Genomic DNA, 23,061 nt, shown 5'->3' with positions numbered 1-23,061 from the left:
GCCAAGAATGTTTAAACATCGTGGGTAGCAATGATGCTCATTATGTGTACGATCCACCTGTGGGATAAGAAAAGACAGCAGACACTGGAGACTGTATATACTTGTCCCCAGAGAATCACCAGTCAAGGGTCACTCGCTTATCCTTCAGGTTGGCCTAAGGTACAGTGGCTTTTGAGTCAGTGAGGAAAGACGGAGATACCATAGAATCGGATGAACTAACTTTATTTACTCTATAACACTTACTTTCTATGTGTCCATCAGCAGATGTAATTTTATGCTTAGCTTCTTTTTGTGACACTTGTTGAATATTTTCCCTTTGCTGTTTAGTTTGTTGCATAGTATGGGTTTTCCAAAGTTTGCGTAGCTCTTCTACCTCTGTCTCTGAGTCCCGATTTTGCTCCTTTCCTTGTTTCCCTTTAACAGTTTGCTTTTGTTTAAATTCTGCTGTTTCCCCACAAGGCATATTTTCTTTTTTACTCTCTTCTTGGTGTAGAGAATTCTCATGAAGAAAAAAATCCTGGTCTGAATTACCTTTTATATTTGTACTGTCTTCTTTAGGGCCTGATATTCCTTGAAAGTTATCTGCAATCTGATCTCCTACCTTAATGGCCATTTCAAGATTATTTAAATCAGTTTTATGACATAAAGTCCCAACTTCATTTGTAGAATGTTCAGTATCAGATCTTGAGTGACCAGGAGTACCAGTGGATTCTGATTTGACTGTCGGACTTTCTACTTCAGTCTGATTGACAGTTTGCACAGATTCTGATGACGCACCAGAAGATTTATCTTGTTGCAGTTCATCTGAAGATACAAGCTCCTCTCGTATAGGGGAAAGTTCTGATTCTGTGAACACATCTTCAGAAAGAGACTCCTCAGTGCTCCTAGGAGCAGTGCTGGCACTATCATTACCTGCATCTCGGATTCTTGAGTCTATTTCCTCAGTGTTACTTCCTGTCATTTTCTTTGAATGGCAGAAGTCCCTTCCTGATAGCTGATCTATTTCTCTGTCATTAAACAAAATTAAAAATAATTAGACTTTTAAAACTGTGGTATTTTATTTTCCACACACTGAATACTGAATTAATATTACTAAAAAGGCTTTTTAACAAAGGGATGCAGCACGTATCTCCAGAGAATATAAAAAATCTGATTTATTCAATATGACCAAATAATTAAGTTTACAGACCAAGTAATTCTATAAATCAAGTAATCAAGCCAAACTTTTACATCAATTGCTTAATATTTGGAAAATATCAAAGTAAGATTTCCTTGCAAGTAATCTACTTGAAGGGAATTTGATGACATAAGTCCTGGGTAAAGCTATAATTCTAAACTAAAATTTATTCACTGATGGAATATGGAAAATAAACTTAGAGAAATGTTTAATTAAAATTTTAAATCTCCCAATAAAGTAAAAAAAACTGATTTCCACACACACACACACACACACACACACACACACACACACACAGAGAGTGCTTATTTACATTCAAATGGAGCTTAAACTAAAATATATGGCTCAAATGTAAGGCTTAAAACCAATCTGAATAGAACTCAAACAAAAGTATTTAGAGAAAGTCTTCACGCTAACAAGTATACTCTTTAACACCTCTAAGAGAATTTGTTCAGGTAAAAAGTTTATATATTAGAAAAATGAATGGTTCATAACTGGGTCTAAACTTTCAGATTTAATGACATTTGTATGTGTAAACACTAATGTTCAAAAGTTAAGTTCTGGAAAGAGGGAGTGTAAACCTCTATACCATGCAACGTAAGTTGGTAATTTAAAATGATGGTTACAAGAAGTTTGTGATAAATGAAAATTATATGCGTTCTTAACGAAAAAAGTATTAACATTTATATATATATATATATATATATTTTGAGAACCATGTAAAATATGCTGAATAGATAAGATTGGAAAGTAAGTCAACACAAAAATAATTGGCTATCTCTGAATGGTGAAGCTGGGTAACTCTTTTTCTCTTGTTCCGTTTTTTGGTATTTTCCAATTTTTCTGTAACAAGTATGCATAACTTCTACAACTAGGATGGATACATTTTTTAAGTATTAATTAGTTGAAGTCAATATCTCTGCTGCCTTTGTATCTGGATTCATTTTAAAAAACACAAGAATCTAGTTTGTTATTAAATATACAATAGTGTCATCTATTGGTGATGCACTCAAACTGCACCTATAGGGTGTTGAAACGGGCTAAAGTTTTGAGAAATTTTATCTGCACATTAAAAAAATTAGAAGACCCTTAGGTAAGAGATAAGTATAACAAACATGACAGTATATATATTTAGAAAAGTGCTATACTCTTCAGATTTAATATGCTGAAAGGCTATAAACATTTATGCCAATGATGTTGCTACTGTTGAATGTAATACCGTAATACCTTTGAAATCAACCTCCCAAGGAGTATAAGACAGAAGAAAAGCAATCAAATCTTATACCTCATTTTTGCCATACATTTGTTTTATTTATCTAATTTTGTGCCAAATATTGTTTTTAATCAATCCATAAGGCAGAATTTAAAGATATTTCTTTTTGAAGAAATATCTTTAAACATTTAAATCCAGGTGACACTTTCCAGGTGACGATGAATGATAAAACAGTGATTTGAAAGGGAAGAGCTATACAGCATCCCTGTAGAATAGTGATAGATTATTCGGAATAAGAGAACCCCAAAGTACCATATTGCAAATGGAAAAGGACAAAGCCAGGCACTGTGGCTCACACCTATAATCCCAGCACTTTGGCAGGCCTAGGCCAGCGTATCACTTGAGGTCAGGAGTTCGAGACCAACCTGGCCAACATGATGAAACCCTGTCTCTACTAAAAATACAAAAATTAGCCAGATGTGGTGGCAGGTGTCTATATTCTCAGCTACTCGGAAGACTAAGGCAGGAGAACTGCTTGAACCCAGGAGGAGGATGTTGCAGATGGTGCTACTGCATTCCAGACTGGGTGATACAGCAAGACTCCATCTCAAAAAAAAAAAAGAAAGAAAAAGAAAAAGAAAGAAAACGAGGTCAACAGAAAAATAATCTCACCAATGACTGTCTCTCTCTCTCTCTATATATATATATACACACATATATGTATATCTATATATGTATCTCCTTCCTCTTCTCTGAATCCAATCCTTCACTCTTTTACCTTTGTCTCATCCCATTATCCACTCCCACAATAATCCTTATTTGCTGAAACTGGCCTTGGATGATGATCTACAAATATAACTAATACAGAGGATACTAACACCTTCTAGGAATTATCTGCAACTCTAAATATTAGTCTACCATGTCAAAATAGTATCTGTTGGGTGGGAGGTAAAGTGGAGACTTTTTGAGCAAATGATTTTATTCTGTCACAGATATTCTACCAATTCATTTAGTCTTCCTCAGAAACAAAAATAATTTGTTCCTTTTTTCCTTTGTAAGTTGCTCTGCCCCACAAGGGTTAATTTTAAAACAGCTATCATTCCTGCGGGTTAACACAGGTATATAAATATCAGTATCAGTTAAAGTGAAGACAATTTTAAAATGTTGGTAGTCATGTATGAAGGAATGAGGAGGTTATTTCCTAGTACATATCAATTTCCTTCCTTGCTACTTCTCCTTCCTTTCTTTGTATACCTTTTATCTTTTTCTCCTTTTATTTCCCATTCCTACTTTTCTTTCTGCCCATTACTTTGGACAAGCATATTACTTTCAAAAGCTGTGTCCACACTGTAGTCTCACAGCTATCTTAACATATCACACAAATCCTCTGACCAGTATATTCCAAAGTTAACTCTTTATATTTGAGCAAGTTGTGGGTTTTCTTCCCTGTACTTTACACTGTATTTTACACTGGGAGAGAAGATTGCAAACATATAAATCAATTAAAAAAAAAAAAAAGCTGTCTTGCCCACAGCAATGTCAGGTCTTTGCTCATGTGGCCTCTCCCAAATCACACCTCTTCAGTCACTTCCAAGGGAAATTTGAAAACTACCCCGACAGTGATTATTCACAGGGGTAATTTAGAATACTGAAAGCTGTGGCTGAATAAAAAGGGCTGGTAAACACTGAATTAAATGGGCACTATAGGTTGCTTTTCAAATATCTGGTTCTCTGACCACATACACAAATACAAACCTAAGATAATTCCTAACTATCCCAGGTGCAAATTAAGAATAATCTTCTCAATAATGCATATATTTTTGTTTCATTATTGACAAAATAAAAGGCAGCTATAAGAAAACTAATAAAAATAGTTAAGGTATTAGACAAGGATCAACTATCTAGATACAATAAAGTTGCAAAGGAATATAAATGTCACTCTTACATGGGTAAGGATTCCTTTATTTTGCTATCCAAAATTTCTTTGTACATTGCAGCTGACATCACCTCTTCCATTGGACACATGATGCCATATTCCTCACAGCCATTCTCTTGAACCAAAGGGTCAGTTTTATGTGGATCAAACATTATATTATTTGGTGTAACTAGCAGCACACCACTGACTGTGCCCTAAGGTGAAAAAAGAAAGTAACATTTAATCCTCAAGGTTGGTATTTCAAAAATTATCTAGCTATTTTTACTAATTTTCTTCTGATGTTAGGCCATATATAAAAATAGTACACTCAGGAACTGTGGCATTCTCATGAAAGCATTTTTACTAAAACCCAAGTTTTCCCAGTAAATTCTCCTCTTTAGGAGAGGTAGAATATCATATTCCCCCAAAGACAATCAAGTAAGGAAATAAAATTTGCAAACTGAGTAAAATACTGAGTTACCTCATATCAGAAAGGTAACCTCAGTAAGGTAAGAAGGGACTATAAAGTCATGCAAGGCATGTGCCACCTTTTATGTTAATCTGCATACTGCTTCCTGTGTTATTCCCTCACTACAAGTATCAAATACAGTGTCATGTATACAGTGCAGACTCAATAAATAATGTTGATAATCCAATCCATTATATTATAAAAGGAAAAGAGTGTAATATCTTTAAAACATATCTTTAAAAAATGTGTTTCCACTTGACTCTGCTACTACCTAGATTTGTGACCTTGGGCAAGGAGTCTCTGGGCTTATTTCTTCATCTGTAAAATTACGTAGATTATATGACATCTAAAGTATATAGTGTACATATACTTTAAACTCACCATGAAAAGCTATAAACTTTTAAATATATTTATATAAATAGTGATACAGGGCAGGCACGGTGGCTTACGCCTGTAATCCCAGCACTCTGGGAGGCTGAGGTGGGTGGATCACTTGAGGCCAGGACTTCCAGACCAGCCTGGCCAACATGGTGAAACCTCGTCTCTATTAAAAACCACAAACTAGCTGGGCCTGGTGGTATGTGCCTGTAATCCCAGCTACTTGGGAGGCTTAGGCATGCAAATCGCTTGAACCCGTGAGGCAGAGGTTGTAGTCAGCTGAAATCACACCACGGCACTCCAGCCTGGGCAACAGAGTGAGACTCCATCTCAAAAAATAAAAATAAAATAAATAAACAAATAAAATAGTGATACAAATCTTAAAAGTTCAACCTTCTTATTTTATAAATGAGCAAACTAGGGTCCACAGGCAGCTGATCACATTAACATGAATATTTACTGAATACTTCATATGTATCATGCATGTATGCATATTACTTATCTGATCTTCACAATCATAGCTCTGAGATGGGGAAAACCATTTCCATTTTACTGATGGAGAAACTAATGCTGAGAAACACCCAGAAACTAGTCCTAAACAGCGAGGATTTGAAGTCCAGGTAGTTCATGTTTTATGCTACATATAATTCCTCTGTATCCAAGTCACAAACTATAATCACTCCAAAGGCACAACGTTCCTTAATTTCATTTTCAAATTTTCAGTCCACTATATATCCTGCAACTGTAAAAATGAAGAGCCAGAAATAATTTTAAAAATAAACTAAATAACTTCTTATCCAAGTAAAAAGAAAAATTCAAATCTTGATTGATTTGGCATCACACCCTCCTCCCAAGTCCATATTCAGTTCTGTGAATTTACCTGGTTTAACTTTAAGAATACAAAAATTAAGTTATGGCAGATATTGCTTTTAAAAATGATCAAATAAAAAGTAAATCTACAGAAAATGGTCATCCAACCACAAGTGAAAAAAAGCTACCGCAGATGTTCAAGATCATATACAGTTAATGCATACAATATTGGAGAGAAGAGTATACGTGTGTGTGTGCAGTTTGGTGAGGGAGAAGGAATCAATATGAAACTCTGAATAGCACCTCATTTAGTTGAAGACATGGACCACCTAAATAAGAAGTAACTTTATATAAACTACAGCCTATTTCTCTTTCAATTAATATTTTAATGAGATCCATACACATCAGTTTGTATTCCTGGGTCACGTACCAACTCAAGTCAATGAGAGATGGTAAAGTACATTGTAGAGAACATTTACATTGTCAGGGATAATCCAAGATGTAGATAATCAAGGATACAGTATATTTCATGTTAAAAAACAACAACAACAACTTTAAAGGTTTCTGATCTTTCATAACTTCCTCTCTCCCATCTTCTGTAAACTTATTTGAGAAAGGAAACCAAGCAGTCAGCTAGAAATAAAAAAAAATCAAGCTCTAAATCCTCTGAAAGACTTCAGGTTACTCTTCATTTCATAAATTTCACCTTTGCATTAGTTTTAACCGATTATTTGGTTCACTAGCATAACACTACATTTTGTCTTGTCTTTTAGGAAGATTTTCACAAAGTCAGTGATAACCAGCTATGTATGACAGAAAAGGCCCAGTATACTGATGATGCTTTTAATTCTCTATATACCTTAATACTACAATCCTAGTACTGTAACTACACAAGTCATTTGAAAAGCATCTCAAAACCATGCTTCTACTTTTTGGATTAGAAAGGGTTTGAAGTCCTACCCACTAGACAGATCAATCTGCTAATGTTACTTTCCAGGAATCTCCCTTATGTGCTATTACTAAAAAGACACGCTGATATATTCTTTAAGTTTCCTTCCCTCTGCTACACACTCAAAGTTCCCATACAGCTGGGGCTTTCTGCGGTAATCTGTCAGATGTCATTCTCCATAAATCAAGAGTTGGCCAAGAGAAGCATTTCTTCAACATAAAATTCATGAAAATGTCTTGAAAAAGTAGATTCTCAAATTCATTTGATCAAGTTGAAAATCATAAACTCATACTAAAGCACTCCCATCTCATTACTTTTAAAATATTTCATAACTCCTACATATTATCCGCATTATATTAACACTATTATGAGCAAGACGTTTTCAATTAAAGTATCTACTTAATCCATATGACCTTCAGAAACTTTAAGCACAGATTATTCTTTTGTATTAACAACTTCCATTTCCTTATGTGCAACTACCTGACTAATCTTCTAAGGAGAAATTATTTCTATTAGAAAATTAAGTAAAAAAAAAATAAAGTCTATCTGCAAAAGAAAAATTACCACTTACATTACAATATTTCTGCAAATACTAAGAGATAAAATCATTATAATTGAGAATCCATCCTAGCAAAGAGAAAAGCTTGTACTGATATTTTTTCAGTCTTACATCCACAATAACTTAACCATTATAGTTATTGTTCATAAGTTTCCATAATTTTACATAAATAACCTTTACTATAATCAACTTGTAGGAAGATGAAAAAAGAAAAAAAAAACTTCCATGAGAAAGCATCACTTTCTGCTTCTCTCCTACTGTACAGCAGAATACACAGAGCCAGCCTACAAGGGATTATGTCCCAAAGACACCAGGCTGCAGATCACTCTGAATCCTGCCAATGACCTTATCTTTGCTTTGATCCTTAAATAAAATTTTTGTTCAGATATCAAATGAACTTCTGCTTCTAGCCAAGAACTAATGCTGCCTAAAACTACAACACACACACACACATACACACACACCACTTACACAAAATACGTGACATAATTGTTTTCAGACACTGGAATGCTAGGCAACGATACCTGAATAAGGAGAAACATGTAAGATCAGCTGTTTGATTACCCAAGCATACTGAGTGGAGAAAGTTTCCAGTCCACAGGCAGAGAAAAAACAAGCAAAACAACAAACCAACCCAGAAATGAGCACTGTCCAGTGAGAAAGCTTTAGAGGTCTACAAAGGGTTCCCTTCCAGCTTTGAACTGAGTACTGATTACCACCTACATGTATAGCAGCTATCCAAGGATAAGAGGAGAGTACTTAAAAAGAGCAGAAGAAACGATACTCAGTGTCCACACAGTAAGAATAGTTCGTGTTCTCACTAAACATTAAAGCAAAAAAATCTTGTATTTACAAAGCCTCAGAACACTTACAAGTGTATTGTCTTAGTAAGGAGAAAAATTAGCTACAGACTAAAGGCTGTTATCGTCTTAACAAAACTTATGAACAAGCCATTACCAAGTGATCATCAAAGAAAAAAAAGCCACAATAGGATCAAGAAATAACGGTGCCACAGATAAAAAGTACAAAATATATATAGGGATACAAAAATATTCAGTATCCAATTACATAAAATTCATGATGTCTGGTAGCCAATCAAAAATTACCAGGCATGTAAATAAACAGAAAAAAATGAACCACATTAAAGAGAAAAATCAATAAAAGCAAACAGATACAGAAGTAACAGAGATGGAAGAACTGGTACAAAAAAAGACATTAAAACAATTATTATAACCATATTCAACAATATAGAAGATTATACACAGTATGGATATGGAAAATACAAGAGACCCAGTATGAACTTACAGGGAGAAAAACTACAATGTGTGAGATGAAATATGCTGGATAGGATTAAGAGTAGATTAGCCATGGCAGAAAAAATATTGGTGAATTTAAAAATAAGCAATTAAAATTATCCAAAATGAAAAGAGAGGAAAAAAATGAATGGAGTATGAGGGAGCTGTGAGACCCAATGTCAAGCAGCCTAAAATATGCAGAATTGGAGTTCACAAAGAAGAGGAAAGAGAGGATGGGAGACAAAAAATATTTGAAGAAATCTGGCCATTTTCCAAATTTGGCATGAACTATAAACCTACAGAACAAAGCTAAAGGAATCCTCAGCAAAACAAATACAAAAAATATACTAAGGCACATCCTAATAAAATTGCTCAAAATCAGTGACAAATAGAACATTTTAAGTGCAACCAAAGATAGACACATTTTTTAACAGAACACCAAACATAAAAATAATGCAAGACTTCACTTTAGAAAAACGCGAGCCAGAAAACAGTGGAGTAAATTTTTAAAGTTCTGAAAAGAAATAAAACCTCATCAACTGAAAATTCTGTCTAGTGAAAATATCTTTTGAAAATGAAGAAGATATCTGGGTAGAAAATAAGCATATAAGAAGATGCTCTATTATATGCCATTCGAGAATTTATAATTAACACAGTGAGATACTACTACAGATCTAATAGAATGGCTGAAGTCTAAAACACTGAAAACATCAAATGTTGGTGAGGCTGTGGAACAGGGATTCCCATTGCTTACTGGATACAAAATAGCACAGGTCCTTTGGAGGAGAGTTCATCAGTTTTTTACTAAGCTAACAATGGTCTTACCATACCATCCAGCAATCATGATCCTTGATATTTTACCTGAGATGAAAACTTACCACACAAAACCTGCACATGAATGTTCAGAGTAGTTTTATTTACAAGTGCCAAAACTTAAGAGTAATCAAGATGTCCTTTAATAGGGGAATGGAGAAACTACAGTACATCCACTCAGTGGAATATTCAGTAGTAACAGCAAAAAGAATTAAGCTGTCAAGCTGCAAAAGACATGGAAGAACCTCAAACACACACTGCTAAGTGAAAGAAGCCAAGATGAATTCATTCAGTCATACTCTATGATTCCAACTATATGACACTCTAAAAAAAGGCAAAACTATAGAGACAGTAAGAAGATCATTAATTACCAGGAGTTCAGGGAAAGACAGGGAAAGAGGGATGAATAAGTGGTACATAGAGGATTTTTAGCCCAATGAAACTAATCTGGTAATACCGTAATGATAGATAAATGTCATTATACATTTGTTATAGCCCATAGAATGTACAACATGAGAGAATCTTATGGGCTTTCCTTGGTGCCTGAATATTGGTTCATTGATTGAAACAAATATAGCACACAAGAGCAAGATGTTAATAAGGGAAACTGCGGAAAGGCGGAGAGTGTAAATACAAATTCTAGCTTCTGCTCAATTCTTCCGTCCACTCAAAATTGCTCTAAAAATGAAAGTATATTAATTTAAAAAAATTCAATGGACCAAAAAAAGATAAAATGGCATAAAATTTAGAAGTTAGGGGTCCTTTTTTATAAACACACATATAATTTTGAAAATATACATAAACATGCTACGCGCGGTGGCTCACGCTTGTAATCCTAGCACTTTGGGAGGCTGAGGCAGGTGGATCATGAGGTCAGGAGTTCGAGACCAGCCTGGCCAACATGGTGAAACCCCCTCTCTACTAAAGAAATACAAAAATTAGCCAGACATGGTGGTGCGCACCTGTAGTCCTAGCTATTCAGGAGGCTGAGGCAGGAGAACTGCTTGAACCCGGGAGGTGGATGTTGCAGTGAGCTGAGATCGGGCCACTGCACTCCAGCCTGGGCAACAGAGTGAGACTCTGTCTCGGAAAAAAAAAAAAAAAGAAAGAAAGAAAAGAAAATATACATAAACATGATAGTAACATTTAATAAAAGATGGAAAAATATAGACTTTCTCAAGGCAAATAAACACTGAAAGAATTTATCACTAGGTGACCTACACCATAAGAAATTTAGAAGTCCTTAAATAAAAGGAAAAATGATACAAATGGAAATCTGCATCTACAAAAAGGACTGACAAGCGTAAGGAATAAGTGGATAAATATAATAGACTTTACCCTTATTTTAAAAATTATTTTAAATTAACTTTTAAAGCAAAAATAATAACAATGTATTGTGGTGTTTATAACATGTAGAAATAAGAGGGGTTACAATAAGAACACAGAGGCTTGAAGGGGGAAATAAAAGTATACTGTTATAAGGTGTGTGTACTATATGAAAAGTGGCATATACGCTATAATGCTACTTAAAGTGAGAAAGTGACATATTAAAGATATATATTATAAACTCTAAACAGCCACTAATAGGACAGTGTTACAGCTAGTAAGTCAACAAAGGAGATAACATAAAACTATTTTTAAAAACTCAATGTGAAAGAAAGCAGAAAGACAGAACAAACAAAAAACTAATAGCAAGATGGTAGAGTTAAACCTAACCATATAAATAATCACGCTAAATGAAAAGGGAAAGATTATCTAAAGAAGTGAGATCTAACTACATGCTAACTACAAGAAACTCACTTTCTAAAGTCACAGGCTATGAATAAAAGAATGGAAAAAGATAAACCATGTTAACACTTATCAAAAGGAAGCTAAAGTGACTATATTAGTAAACATGAAAGTAGATTTCATTGCAAAGAGTATTACCAAGAATAAAGAATGTCTTTCATAATGACAATCAAGTCAATTAATCAAGACAACACAAGAATCCTAAACATTTTTAAGCCTAGTAACAGTTTCAAAATACATTAAAAAAAAAAAAAAAAAACTGATAGAACTGAAAGGCAAAAACAGATAAATCCACAATAACAGTGAGATAGTTCAAAATTCTTCTATCAATAACTGATATACAGAAAATCCAGAAATACAGGACACTATCACTCAATTTTATTTGATGGACATTTGTGGAATATTCCATCCAACAACACATTCTTTTAAGGTGCACACATTACATTTATTAAAATATATGATATTCTAGACCATAAAACAGGTCTTAATAATTTAAGCCTTCAAATAGTAGTATATTCTCTGATCACACAGAATCAAATTAGAAATTAGTAAAAGAAAGTTATCTAGAAAAATAAAACACTCTCAAATGGGTCAAAGAAGAAATCAAGAGAAAATGTTTTAAAGAAAATGAAAATGAAAACACAACATTTAAAACAATATTTAGGGCGAAATGCATACCACTAAATGCTCATTATGTGTTTCAAATACTCATAAATTTATGAATTATGACTATAAAGATACAGTTCTCATGTGTGACTTCTAAAGATACTATCATGTAATAGACATTTTTTGAGCAAAACCTGGAGTTTATTTTCCAACTCTATTACTTTACTATATTCTCTTTTCAGATTAGAAGTTTTTGTTTAGAAAAGCAACAAAGTGAAGTAGATAAAATAGATTCTGGGCTGGGCGCGATGGCTCACACCTGTAATCCCAGCACTTTGGGAGGCTGAAACGAGTGGATCATCTGAGGTTAGGAGTTTGAGACCAGCTTGGCCAACATGGTGAAACCCTGTCTCTACTAAAAACATAAAAAATTAGCTGGATGTGGTGGTGGGTGCTTATAATCCCAGCTACTCAGGAGGATGAGGCAGGAGAATTGCTTGAACCCAGGAGGCGGAGGTGGCAGTGAGCCGAGATCACACCACTGCGCTCCAGACTGGGCAATAAGAGCGAAACTTCATCTCAAAAAAAAAAAAAAAAAGATTATGACTAGGTTTGAATTCTGGCCATTACAGAGAGATCTTGGACCTATTAACCTTTCCTGTTTTGTTTTTCCCTGTAGAAAAGAAATATGACTGCCTATTTCACAGGACTGTTTTGAATTGATAAAATAATTAAGACTCCTCAAATAGTTTCTGGCAAGGTACTTAATAAATACTAGATATCTTTCTATTTGTGTGCTATACTAGTTATGCAGAAGTTCACACTCCACACAGTACCCGGCAGCAGTCTTTTTTATTCACACTTCTGAAATATCCTACCAACAGCAACTTATCTGTGCCTTAGTGAATTTATTTATATCCCATTACCTTTAACAATTACAACAGATCATCAGACTCTAAGTTACAAGCAACATCCATACTAACTCAAAATAATAGTATCACCAGCACCTTTTTACAACATTCAAGCATTTGCTGACACTGATGACTTAAAATGTAAATGCCAAACTATCATATGTTAGTAATAACGAAAGCATGATTAAAGGTCTTCTCTAAAGTGTCATTCTTTACCTTGCCACTGGTAATATATTTGCAATTAATTTTAAGAAATTTCTCAGTAAATGCTTCCTCCTCCTCAGAAGTTGAAGACACAACTCGTGCAGGTCGAATACCAGTGAAAGTAGATGAGGGAGTTGTTTCTTTTGGATGGACATCAGGATTCTTTTAAAAAAAAAAAAAGAAAAGAAAAGAAAAAAAAGCAGAAAACAAAATAAAAATGAGCACACTATTAAAAAGTCAAATGAATAGCTTTCCCCAATAAGTGCTGTTTCATTTCATCACATTCTGGGTCAGCCCGAAATATTCTCACATACAAATTATAGGAAAAAAGTGGCACTGTTTTCATATTCAACAAAGATCACAAACACAGGTTAAACTTACATTTGAAGTGATTTTTAATAGGGAGATACACATATCTATCTATACATTTAAAAAATAAAATCATCTGAAGAACACTGAACACTACATCTCTTGTACCAACACCCAACACATACACACATGTGCACACACACTCAGATGCTTCTGAATTAAACCACTGACTCTGGTAAGACTATGTAATGTAATATCCATCAGGTGCTAGGAGCAGGAAAAACGTGGAAAGCTTGCCTTAGTACCTAAGTATACAGCAGAACCCATTCACTGGAATAGCCTTTCAAATCTCAAGCTACAGTTGATAAATCCCATTCCACTAGATCACAAGTTTCTTAACTTTTTTGGTACTACTGACCATACTTACAGTGAAGCCTATGAACCAGCTTCTCAGAATGTTTTGGAATGGTCAAAATAAAATATAGAATTATAAGGAAGAACAATTAAACTGAAACAACACAGTATCAAAACATTTTTAAAAAACAAACTAGAGTATAGTCACCCAGGCTGGAGTGCAGCGGCACGATCTCGACTCACTGCAAGCTCCATCTCCCGGGTTCACGCCATTCTCCTGCCTCAGCCTCCCAAGGAGCTGGGACTACAGGCACCCGCCACCACGCTCAGCTAATTTTTTGTATTTTTAGTAGAGACGGGGTTTCACCGTGTTAGCCAGGATGGTCTCAATCTTCTGACCTCATGATCGGCCCACCTTGGCCTCCCAAAGTGCTGGGATTACAGGCACGAGTCACCGTGCCCGGTGATATATATATATTTCTTTATTAATATATTAAATAACATAAGATTTAGTGGTGACTCTGGACTCTGATAATTACAAGTTTGAATGCAAATTGTGATATAATGGCCATGAGCAACATTTTGTGTTCTCTGTAACAATTCTAAGGTGATCTGAAAATATCTGTAAGTTCTACTGAGGACAAAGTCACAGGTGTGCTGCTTATATTATATTCTCTAATTTTTTAAAATGTTAGAGTTCACTTAAAATTTTTTACATCTAAGTTCACAGGTCCTTTAAATACTACTCCCCACAATTCCCCCCAAAGTTTAATATTCTGTACACTGTAGGAAAGCTAGACAGATGTGTTTTAAATACTTCCAAAGGCTTTCATACCTTATGAATAAATCCACACTGCCTTATAGAAGTTTTCATAGAAGCAAGGTTCTTCTGAGCTTTGAGTTAAAATCAGTCACTTTGTAACTTCTACCTAATAGCTCTGATTTGGCATTTAGAAATAATAAACAATACTGCCTTCTCTTCAATATCATAAACTGAGATATCTGAAAGGAGCTATCAAACCTGAACATAACTTTTTCTCCCCTAATACATGGATTGAATTCCTTCAATCCATATGAGGACAGAATTTTTACACCTCCTTTCATATATCCCACCTAAAATGTAGGGCTAAACCCCAAGCACTGGGGGAGATATTCAACAAGTGTTTGTTCATGAAAGGACAGACAAGTGCAAAATACTGCAAAACAACTACATTTGATATACTACAATTCCACTGTTTTAAAAACCTGAAATGGAATAAGATTTTAACTTTCATGACACTGTTCAATCATTAATATCTATTAACAAAATTTTCCTCAATCTTTTCATTTTAAAATACAAATTAATAACTTTGTATTCTTCTTGTTGTTTTTGGCAGTTATTATATCTAAGTTTTATACCATATATAAATTCAGTTAACACAGATAAATAAGTGATATTAATAATAATCTCAATGATATTTATGAATACTTGTTATTTCTAAGTGTTATACGGACTATTTCATTTAATTTTTCAATCACTCATATGAAGTATACTATGACCTTAATTTTTAAGGAAACTTAAGTTTTGCCAAGTTTGATAACTTGCCAAATGAGTAAGGAGCTAAGATGTAAAACTATGTTATCAACACAAACCAGGGAGCTTAACTGCAATACTATATTGCTTCCTTTTCAAATCTTCTACTAAACAATTCAAAAATGTGCTAAGAAAAAAATAGCTGATGCAGAGCTATAAGAGCGTCCCCTGCAAATTGACAAAAAGCTATCAACAAACTTTGATTCCTCAATTCCCCCAAAATTGAGTTAATAATATTATTATATAGAATGTAACTACATTAGTCACACACAGATATAAATATGTGTATGTATACATATACACATACATATATATACATACCTACATATATTCATACATATATTCATATATATACACTCTTTATATATGAACATTGTCAAATGCTTTCCTTAAATGAAGATGGGCCTTTTTGAACAATATATGATCTCTGAGGTTACATCAAAGTCTGAACTCAGTATCTATAGCAATACCAATTTGTCAATGTAATCCTTTTAAAAAGAATATGAGATTAGCAAATGCTCAAAGCAAAGCACAAAAAAGGAGATTACTTTAAAAAAAGATCAAAGTTGTTCAGAGGAATTACCAGACCTTGCTGTAACTTACATAAATGGACACTATTCAAAGTACTAGTATCCCTATGTAGATGGTTTTGACTGCTATTTTTAAACTGTGATTACTGTATTGGTTTTGTAGCTCATTTGAGGGCTTGCTGATGCTTCTCTGTATAATTTTGTTTTAGCCACCAGAGAAGGTCCTTAAAAATACAGAAATGTAAACATCTATATCTAGCCTCATTACTGCCCCAAATATTCAAATGTAAAAAAGCAAAGGATTGTTAGGGCTAATGATTTATGAAAAGCTTAATCATCACCTAGAGTAATCTTTTTTGGTAGAATATATTATACAATATGATTTGTATGTCATTATAAACCATAACCATAAATGAATTAGCAACTCCAAACTGTCCACTTCCCTTCCTGCCTTGGCTTCATTGTATTTTTGTTTTTTTGTGATTGAAAATTTGTAGAAATGTTCTCTAGTAACACATAGGTAGGGCACAGAAAGATTGAGGAGGAAAAACCATACAGGCACAGAAATACCAGCACTTGTATTTACTTCACGCAACATATCTACGATATATCCTTTAAAGAAAACATTTATTTTTAAACCAGTATATACTGTATTTTTCTTTCAATTCGATATATATGATGATTGCCATTTAGTGTCTATAAATTATGTTTAATCATCTCTACTTCCTGGGACCAAGGACTTAAGAATGTTTAAAATCAAACACAGAATAAAAAAACAAAATTAAAATATCAGGATCAATTTTTAATTCTAATTATGGAAATAATGCTCCCACATCTGGAATCTAGGAAAAAAAAAACAAAACTCTCATCCAGTAATTTACCCATTTCTTGTGATGTTAAAAATATAGGAATTTCTTCTATATAAAATATTTGTTTCCTAAAACCTTCGCGAACACTAAGTCCTGTTATAAAGTTTAATTTTTCAGATACTAACCATAAAATTTTGTTCTAAGAATATAAGACTGAGGTATAATTACAGCATAATCTATTAAAAAGTACATTTTAAAAAACAATTCCTTACTAAATTGTTATTTAAAATAGGTTTAAAAGCATCAAAGCTAAATTATATGTAATAATATGAACATAGTATGTATGATTTATGTGTTATTTACACATTTGCGTGGTATTTATATTTATAGTTTTATAATATATAAGCTTACCTTTAATATAAGTTATATATCACATAAGTTGGATATATTTATATTAAAATTTAAGTCTAAAAGCATTAAAGTTAAAATCACAATTTAGGAAAAAATTACAATTTATATATTCTATAAAAGATTTAAAACCTGTTTTATATATAACATATACTGTATGTGATAGATATTAGTGCCTTTAAGTTAAAAATATATATATATATTCTATATATGCACAGAGAGACAGAAAAGAGAGGTTATGTTTGTGAATTGTTAAAGGATGTCATATGTGAGAGCAATTCCTGAAGCACAGGCAATATTCAGCCTTTTCAAACTACTTTGATATTCCTAAAATTATTTTAATTTCTTGCATGTCTGCTATTACTTGTAATTAATGTCTATTTTCAGGTATACAGGCATACCAGTTCAAGATGCCAATTAATTATGTGACTATCATGATTAAAAAAGAGAAGTTTTTTTAAAAAGTTTTCACAATATTTTACAAATATTTACAAGCTTCCCAAAGCCCTATGAGAAATTAACTTCACTCTTCGACATATCTTAAGTGAAGAAAATTAACTAAACATCTCTAAAAAAATCTTACTTGACTAGAATTAGAAAGTCTTCTAAATTTCCTTTTCTTCAAAGACAAAAATATAAAATTCTGTAATATATATAAAACTCCATAATATAAATTCTACATAATTATAATCTTATGAGGCAATGTTATGGGTTGACTGTCTCCCCCAAAATGATAATGCTAAAGCCCTAACCTCCAATATCTCAGAATGTGACCTTATTTGGAAATAGGATTTTTCAGATGTAATTATTAGTTTAAGCTAAGGTCATACATGAGTAGGGTGGGCCCTTAATCTGACTGTTTTCTTTCTATAAAGAGGAGACCACCATGTGAAGACATACCCACAGGAAGTAGATAGCCACTTGTCATAAGCAAGGCAGAAAGTGGTGACATATTTACAAGATAAGGAATGTCAATGACACTTGGCAAACACCAGCTAGAAGAAGCAAGAAATGATTCTCCTCTACAAGTTTCAAACGGAGCATGGTCATACCAATAGTCTGAATTCAGACTTCCAGCCTCCAGAACTGTATGGTAATAAATTTCTTTTGTTGTAACCCACTTAGTTTGTCACCCTTTGTTATGATAATACTAGGAAACTAATATAGGTAATTAAACATTTCTAAATCTTCTACATTTTTATTTTTGCTTTGGCCAAGCAAAAATTTCATTCATTACTTCCACACAGTTCTTTACTATAAATTTTCTAGTTCCTACAAATTGTGACACATATATTTAATTTTAGATCATATGTCTCAGTTATAGAGTACCTGCACTTGCTAGTAGTCATCATTTTATTACTTAGGCAGTATAAAAAGTAGTTAAGAACACAACACAGAATCTAGACCTCGACTGCCAAGTTTTCAATCTTAGTTCTACCACTTATTAACCATCATTCTTCTCTCTATGCCTTACTTTCCTCATTTTTTAAAATACAGATCATGAATATTGTACCTACCTCATGGGGTCAAAGATTAATTAAAGGTATAAAGTAATTAAAATGTTATTAAAGTGTTAAAGATTAATTAAAATTCTGAAATGAACAGAGTAAATACATAGTAAGCACTCTTTAAGTAAAAAAAAAAATAGCCACTGTAGCAGTATAATCACAGCCTATCCTTAAAAAGGAAGATTTAATATGCCTACATTCTATTGCTATTTTATACTTTTTCCTCTTTCCTCCTTTAGGACTTCCTAGGCCTTCCCCAGAATCTCTTAATAGTATTTTTTTTCAAAATTATATTGTCTTATACACCATGTGTATCCAATTCAATTGTTATTGATATTCTATTTTTATATTTTAGATTGATTGGAGTATTCTACGTGAAGTGCTTTATCTTAAAGAGAATATGACTACCTGCATATCCCATCCTTCAATAGAGTATATTAATATAAACATAAGTACTTTAAAATTATTTCATTTTTCCGTATTACTTAAAACATTCTTCTGCTGAACTTCATCCTGAATATAACACATTAACAGTTTTAGCTTAAAATGGCATTATCATAATGGGTGAACTTAAGGTACAAAAGAGAAAAAACAAAGGTGTACAAAACAAAAGCAGGTTTCTATATTTATTCAAAAAATGAGAGATTTAAAGAATCTTAGGAAGATGATAGCGCAAAGTGGTAGCTATTACTATACCGACTTTTATAATGATTAAATGTTACTTAACTCTTTGGGTCCAGTTATTTATTGGGCAAGAGTAGTGTTTCCGAGTTATCATTTTCCAGCTATAAAGTAGTAATAAAAAAATATGGGCTCCGAACCAAGTCTGTCTGGGTTAGAATCCTAGCTTAGCTACTAGCTGAGTGACCTTAAACGCAAAATAGTTAACTTCTCTTCCTCTGTTTCCTCCTCTATAAAATGGATACAATACTTATTGGTCAGGTACTAGAAAAAAACAGATGGCACATCAAACTGAGCTTTTTTTTTTTTTTTTTGAGACAGAGTCTTCACTCTGTAGCCCAGCCTGAAAGGCAGTGGTGCAGCTCACTGCAATCCCCGACTCCTGGGTTCATGTGATTCTCCCACCTCAGCCTCCTGAGTAGCTGGAATTACAAGTGCCTGCCACCAGGCCTGGCTAATTTGTGTAATTTTAGTAAAGATGGGGTTTCACCATGTGGCCGGGCTAATCTTGAACTCCTGACCTCAAGTGATCTGCCTGCCTCAGCCTCCTGAAGTGCTGGGATTACTGGAGTAAGCCACCATGCCTGGTAGAAACTGAGTAATTTTAAGAGGATTTAATTATGGAACTATTTACAAAGGTGCATATAGTGTACAAAAACCCAGGGTGAATAATAACAGAAGACTCCTCTATCCCTAAAGAGGCAAGGGGGAGAAACAGATGCCTAAATTTAGAGATGGCTCTGTGGAAAGGGATGACAAAAGATAAGATGAGATGCTGAAGAATGTGGTCACTCTGGAATAACCTTATAGGGCAGGAGCTAGGAGAATAAATATGTCCCCATCCTATTCTCTCTTTCCTTCCCTCTTATCTTCTGCAACTGCTCCAGAAAGACCAACACCAACAGAAGCAAAAAGGCAACAGAGTCCATTGATGCAGTCTACCGCCCAAAGGACACTAGAGAATACAGAGTGAGTCTGGAGGGACAAACACAGAAACCCAGGCCAAGTGCCTACCTCATAAATCTGAGGTAAGGAATAAATGATAATACTTTTAAAGTGTTTAGAATTATACCTGTTGCAATACTAAATTTTAGCTATTTTTATGATTTTTACCATTATTTTGGTTCTATCTCGTTTCTTCCTCCATATGTGAACAAAAAAAGTGAAAAATAAACAAAAAAAATTTGTTTTACCATGAAAATTCTCAAAATGCAATTTTTTAAGTGAAAATGAGTTATTCAAAAACCAATGAAAGTCTTTAAGCTGACAAAGCCAGGATCATATTTTTAGCCTCATAGTAAACCACTACTAAGCTGGACATTCAAAAAATTTATCAGAAGTTGTTAGAAATATAAACTGAGAATCTCTGGGAAAAACAAATAATAACAATACTTACTAATAGACATTATTTTAATTAATGTAATGAAAATATAAACTATATCTAATAAAACATAATATCCTTACTTCTAATGGATTTATACAGCATGGGAGACATAAAACCCAATAATTAGAATATAGAAATGTAGGCACTTGAGATAAGCAGAAAGTCATAGAAATATTATCTTGGAGTCTGGTAACGAATATAATTCTAGGTAAAAAAAAAAAAAAATACAACTAAAATTTACACAATCACTGTTGTAAGGATTATTTCTAACTGTTGCCCATAATCTCTTTGATGGCAGGTAAAGAGTATCATTCCGTGTAAAGGGAAGTTCGCACACTCTTCTCTTACCTCTTTTTTAAAAAAAAAATATTTTCTATTTCAATATGTTTTCAGGGAGCAGGTGGTGTTTGGTTACAAGAATAAGTTCTTTAGTGGTCATTTCTGAGATTTTGGTGCACCCATCACCTAAGCAGTGTACACTGTACCCAATGTGTAATCCTTTATTTCTCACCCTGCTCCCACCCTTTTCCTTGAGTCCCCAAAGTCACTGTATCATTCTTATGCCTTTGTATCCTCACAGCTTAGCTCCCACTTATGAGTGAGAACATACAAGTTCAGTTTTCCATTCCTGAGTTACTTCACTTAGAATAATAGTCTCCAATTCCATCCAGCTTGCTACAAATGCCATTCTTTCATTCCTTTTTATGACTGAGTAGTAATCCACGGTATATAAACACCACATTTTCTTTATCTACTTGTTGATTGATGGGCATTTGGGGTGGTTCCATATTTTTGCAATTGCAAATTATGCTGCTGTATATGCATGTGCAAATATCTTTTTCATATAATGACTTCTTACCCTCGGGGTAGACACCTAGTAGTGAGATTGCTGGATCAAATGGTAGATGTACTTTTAGTTCTTTAAGGAATCTCTTACCTCTTTTTTTTAATCTATCCCAGGGACAAAGAATTTACTCATATCACTGGCCACATTAGAGGAAGTTTTTTGGTCCATCTTTGACAGTAGCTAAGTCACTGAGGATTAAAAGATCATTCACATAACTTTATCCTCTCTATCTCTTTCAGTCAAATGGCAAAAGTAAGAAGGGGCACATTTTTACACAGGTTGACGCCTGGCCTTGTTGCTCCCTTAACTTTTAACATTTTGTTTTCTTTGATCTTATACTTTCCAAGAAAGCCACTAGACAGGCAGATTTAGGTTAAAGCTGAGGAACTGGAAGAGACCCCACAGGTTTCTAGTCAGGCATGATGCTACAGCTTAGATTTTCATAATTCTGCTTTAGGGTTTGAAACACAGGCTAAATCAACCTAAGGCTACATAGTTACTTTGCCACTGCCCCTTACGAGGACATCTCTTTGTAAGTCCCATGGGAAAATGGCATGGCTATGTTCAAAAAGGTACTGTGTCATTTGGTAAGTAATACCTACCATTAAAACCTGACTTCTATTCTTATCAATGATGACAACAAATGTAATATATTCCTTTCATGTGACTGCATTCTAAAGCATAGTATTGCCATAATTATATAAGTAAGATATCCAACAAATAAATGAAAAATACCTCATTTCTCCCTCTCTCTTTCTCTCTCTCTCTTACACACACACACACACACGCACACATACAGAGGCAGAAAAAAGTTCCCGGGCAAGGATAAAAATAGTTACTAATAATACCATGCAATTTATTCCACGAAAAAAGTGGTATACTAGAGCTTAGAAATAAACAATTATAGGCAAATTAACATTAATAATTTGTTTTGTTACTAGTTTGCTTGCCATCTGGTATCTTAAGCTTTGAGTGCAAATTGAGACAAAGAAAAGGCTGTCTCCTAAAGTCAAGAGAACAACACAGAAGAATCTCCCACAGCAATCTAGCCATTTAATGAAGAAATAGCCTTTTACATGTAAATAATAGCTGTTATGAAAACAGAAAATTATGATTAGCATGAACAGTTAATTTATGCAGAAAGGCAAAGAAATATATAATTCCTTTCAGAAGATTTTAATCAAAATTATTAAATGAGGTTTAGTTCCCTGAAATTCATTTGTAAAATGCAAGTTATTAGAACACTCATTCTTTAGAAATGCTAGATAAATTAATCTACTATGTTAAATCTTGGATGACTAAGATGATAAATTATTTTTTAAAAGGCAGTGTGTCAAAATTAAACTCACTTAAGAGTTCTAAGTACTATATACTCATTTATTTATAAATGAAATAAACATCAAATTGAACATGAACTTCCTCTACTGTGATAATGTCATGTTTGTTGGGTAAGATTCCTTTGTAAGTTAAATTATATATGTTCTTTAAAAAATAAGAGTTGATGAATATTTTTGGCCCACCACCACCACTTACAAAGGTAAGCCAATTTAAGCTATATGGTTTCATAAGAA

At 33.6% G+C, this 23,061-nt stretch overlaps 1 protein-coding gene across 5 annotated transcripts in view; it reads right to left on the bottom strand.

Annotated features, from left to right (window-relative positions):
* Window positions 1–23,061, bottom strand: part of OXR1 (oxidation resistance 1) — a 463,267-nt gene that overhangs the window by 46,290 nt on the left and 393,916 nt on the right. For all 5 annotated transcript variants that reach the window (XM_025393718.1, XM_025393720.1, XM_025393717.1 and 2 more), the window contains 3 exons: window positions 13,100–13,249; window positions 4,336–4,520; window positions 244–1,007 (listed from right to left, as the gene is read on the bottom strand). In XM_025393718.1, the coding sequence (XP_025249503.1) occupies window positions 244–1,007; window positions 4,336–4,520; window positions 13,100–13,249 (1,099 nt within the window). The remainder of the gene's footprint in view (window positions 1–243; window positions 1,008–4,335; window positions 4,521–13,099; window positions 13,250–23,061) is intronic.

Source organism: Theropithecus gelada, chromosome 8 (genome assembly GCF_003255815.1).
Source record: "Theropithecus gelada isolate Dixy chromosome 8, Tgel_1.0, whole genome shotgun sequence".
Lineage (NCBI taxonomy): Eukaryota > Metazoa > Chordata > Mammalia > Primates > Cercopithecidae > Theropithecus > Theropithecus gelada.
Note: the sequence above shows the minus strand (reverse complement) of the source record. Positions and strands in the feature narration are given on the sequence as shown.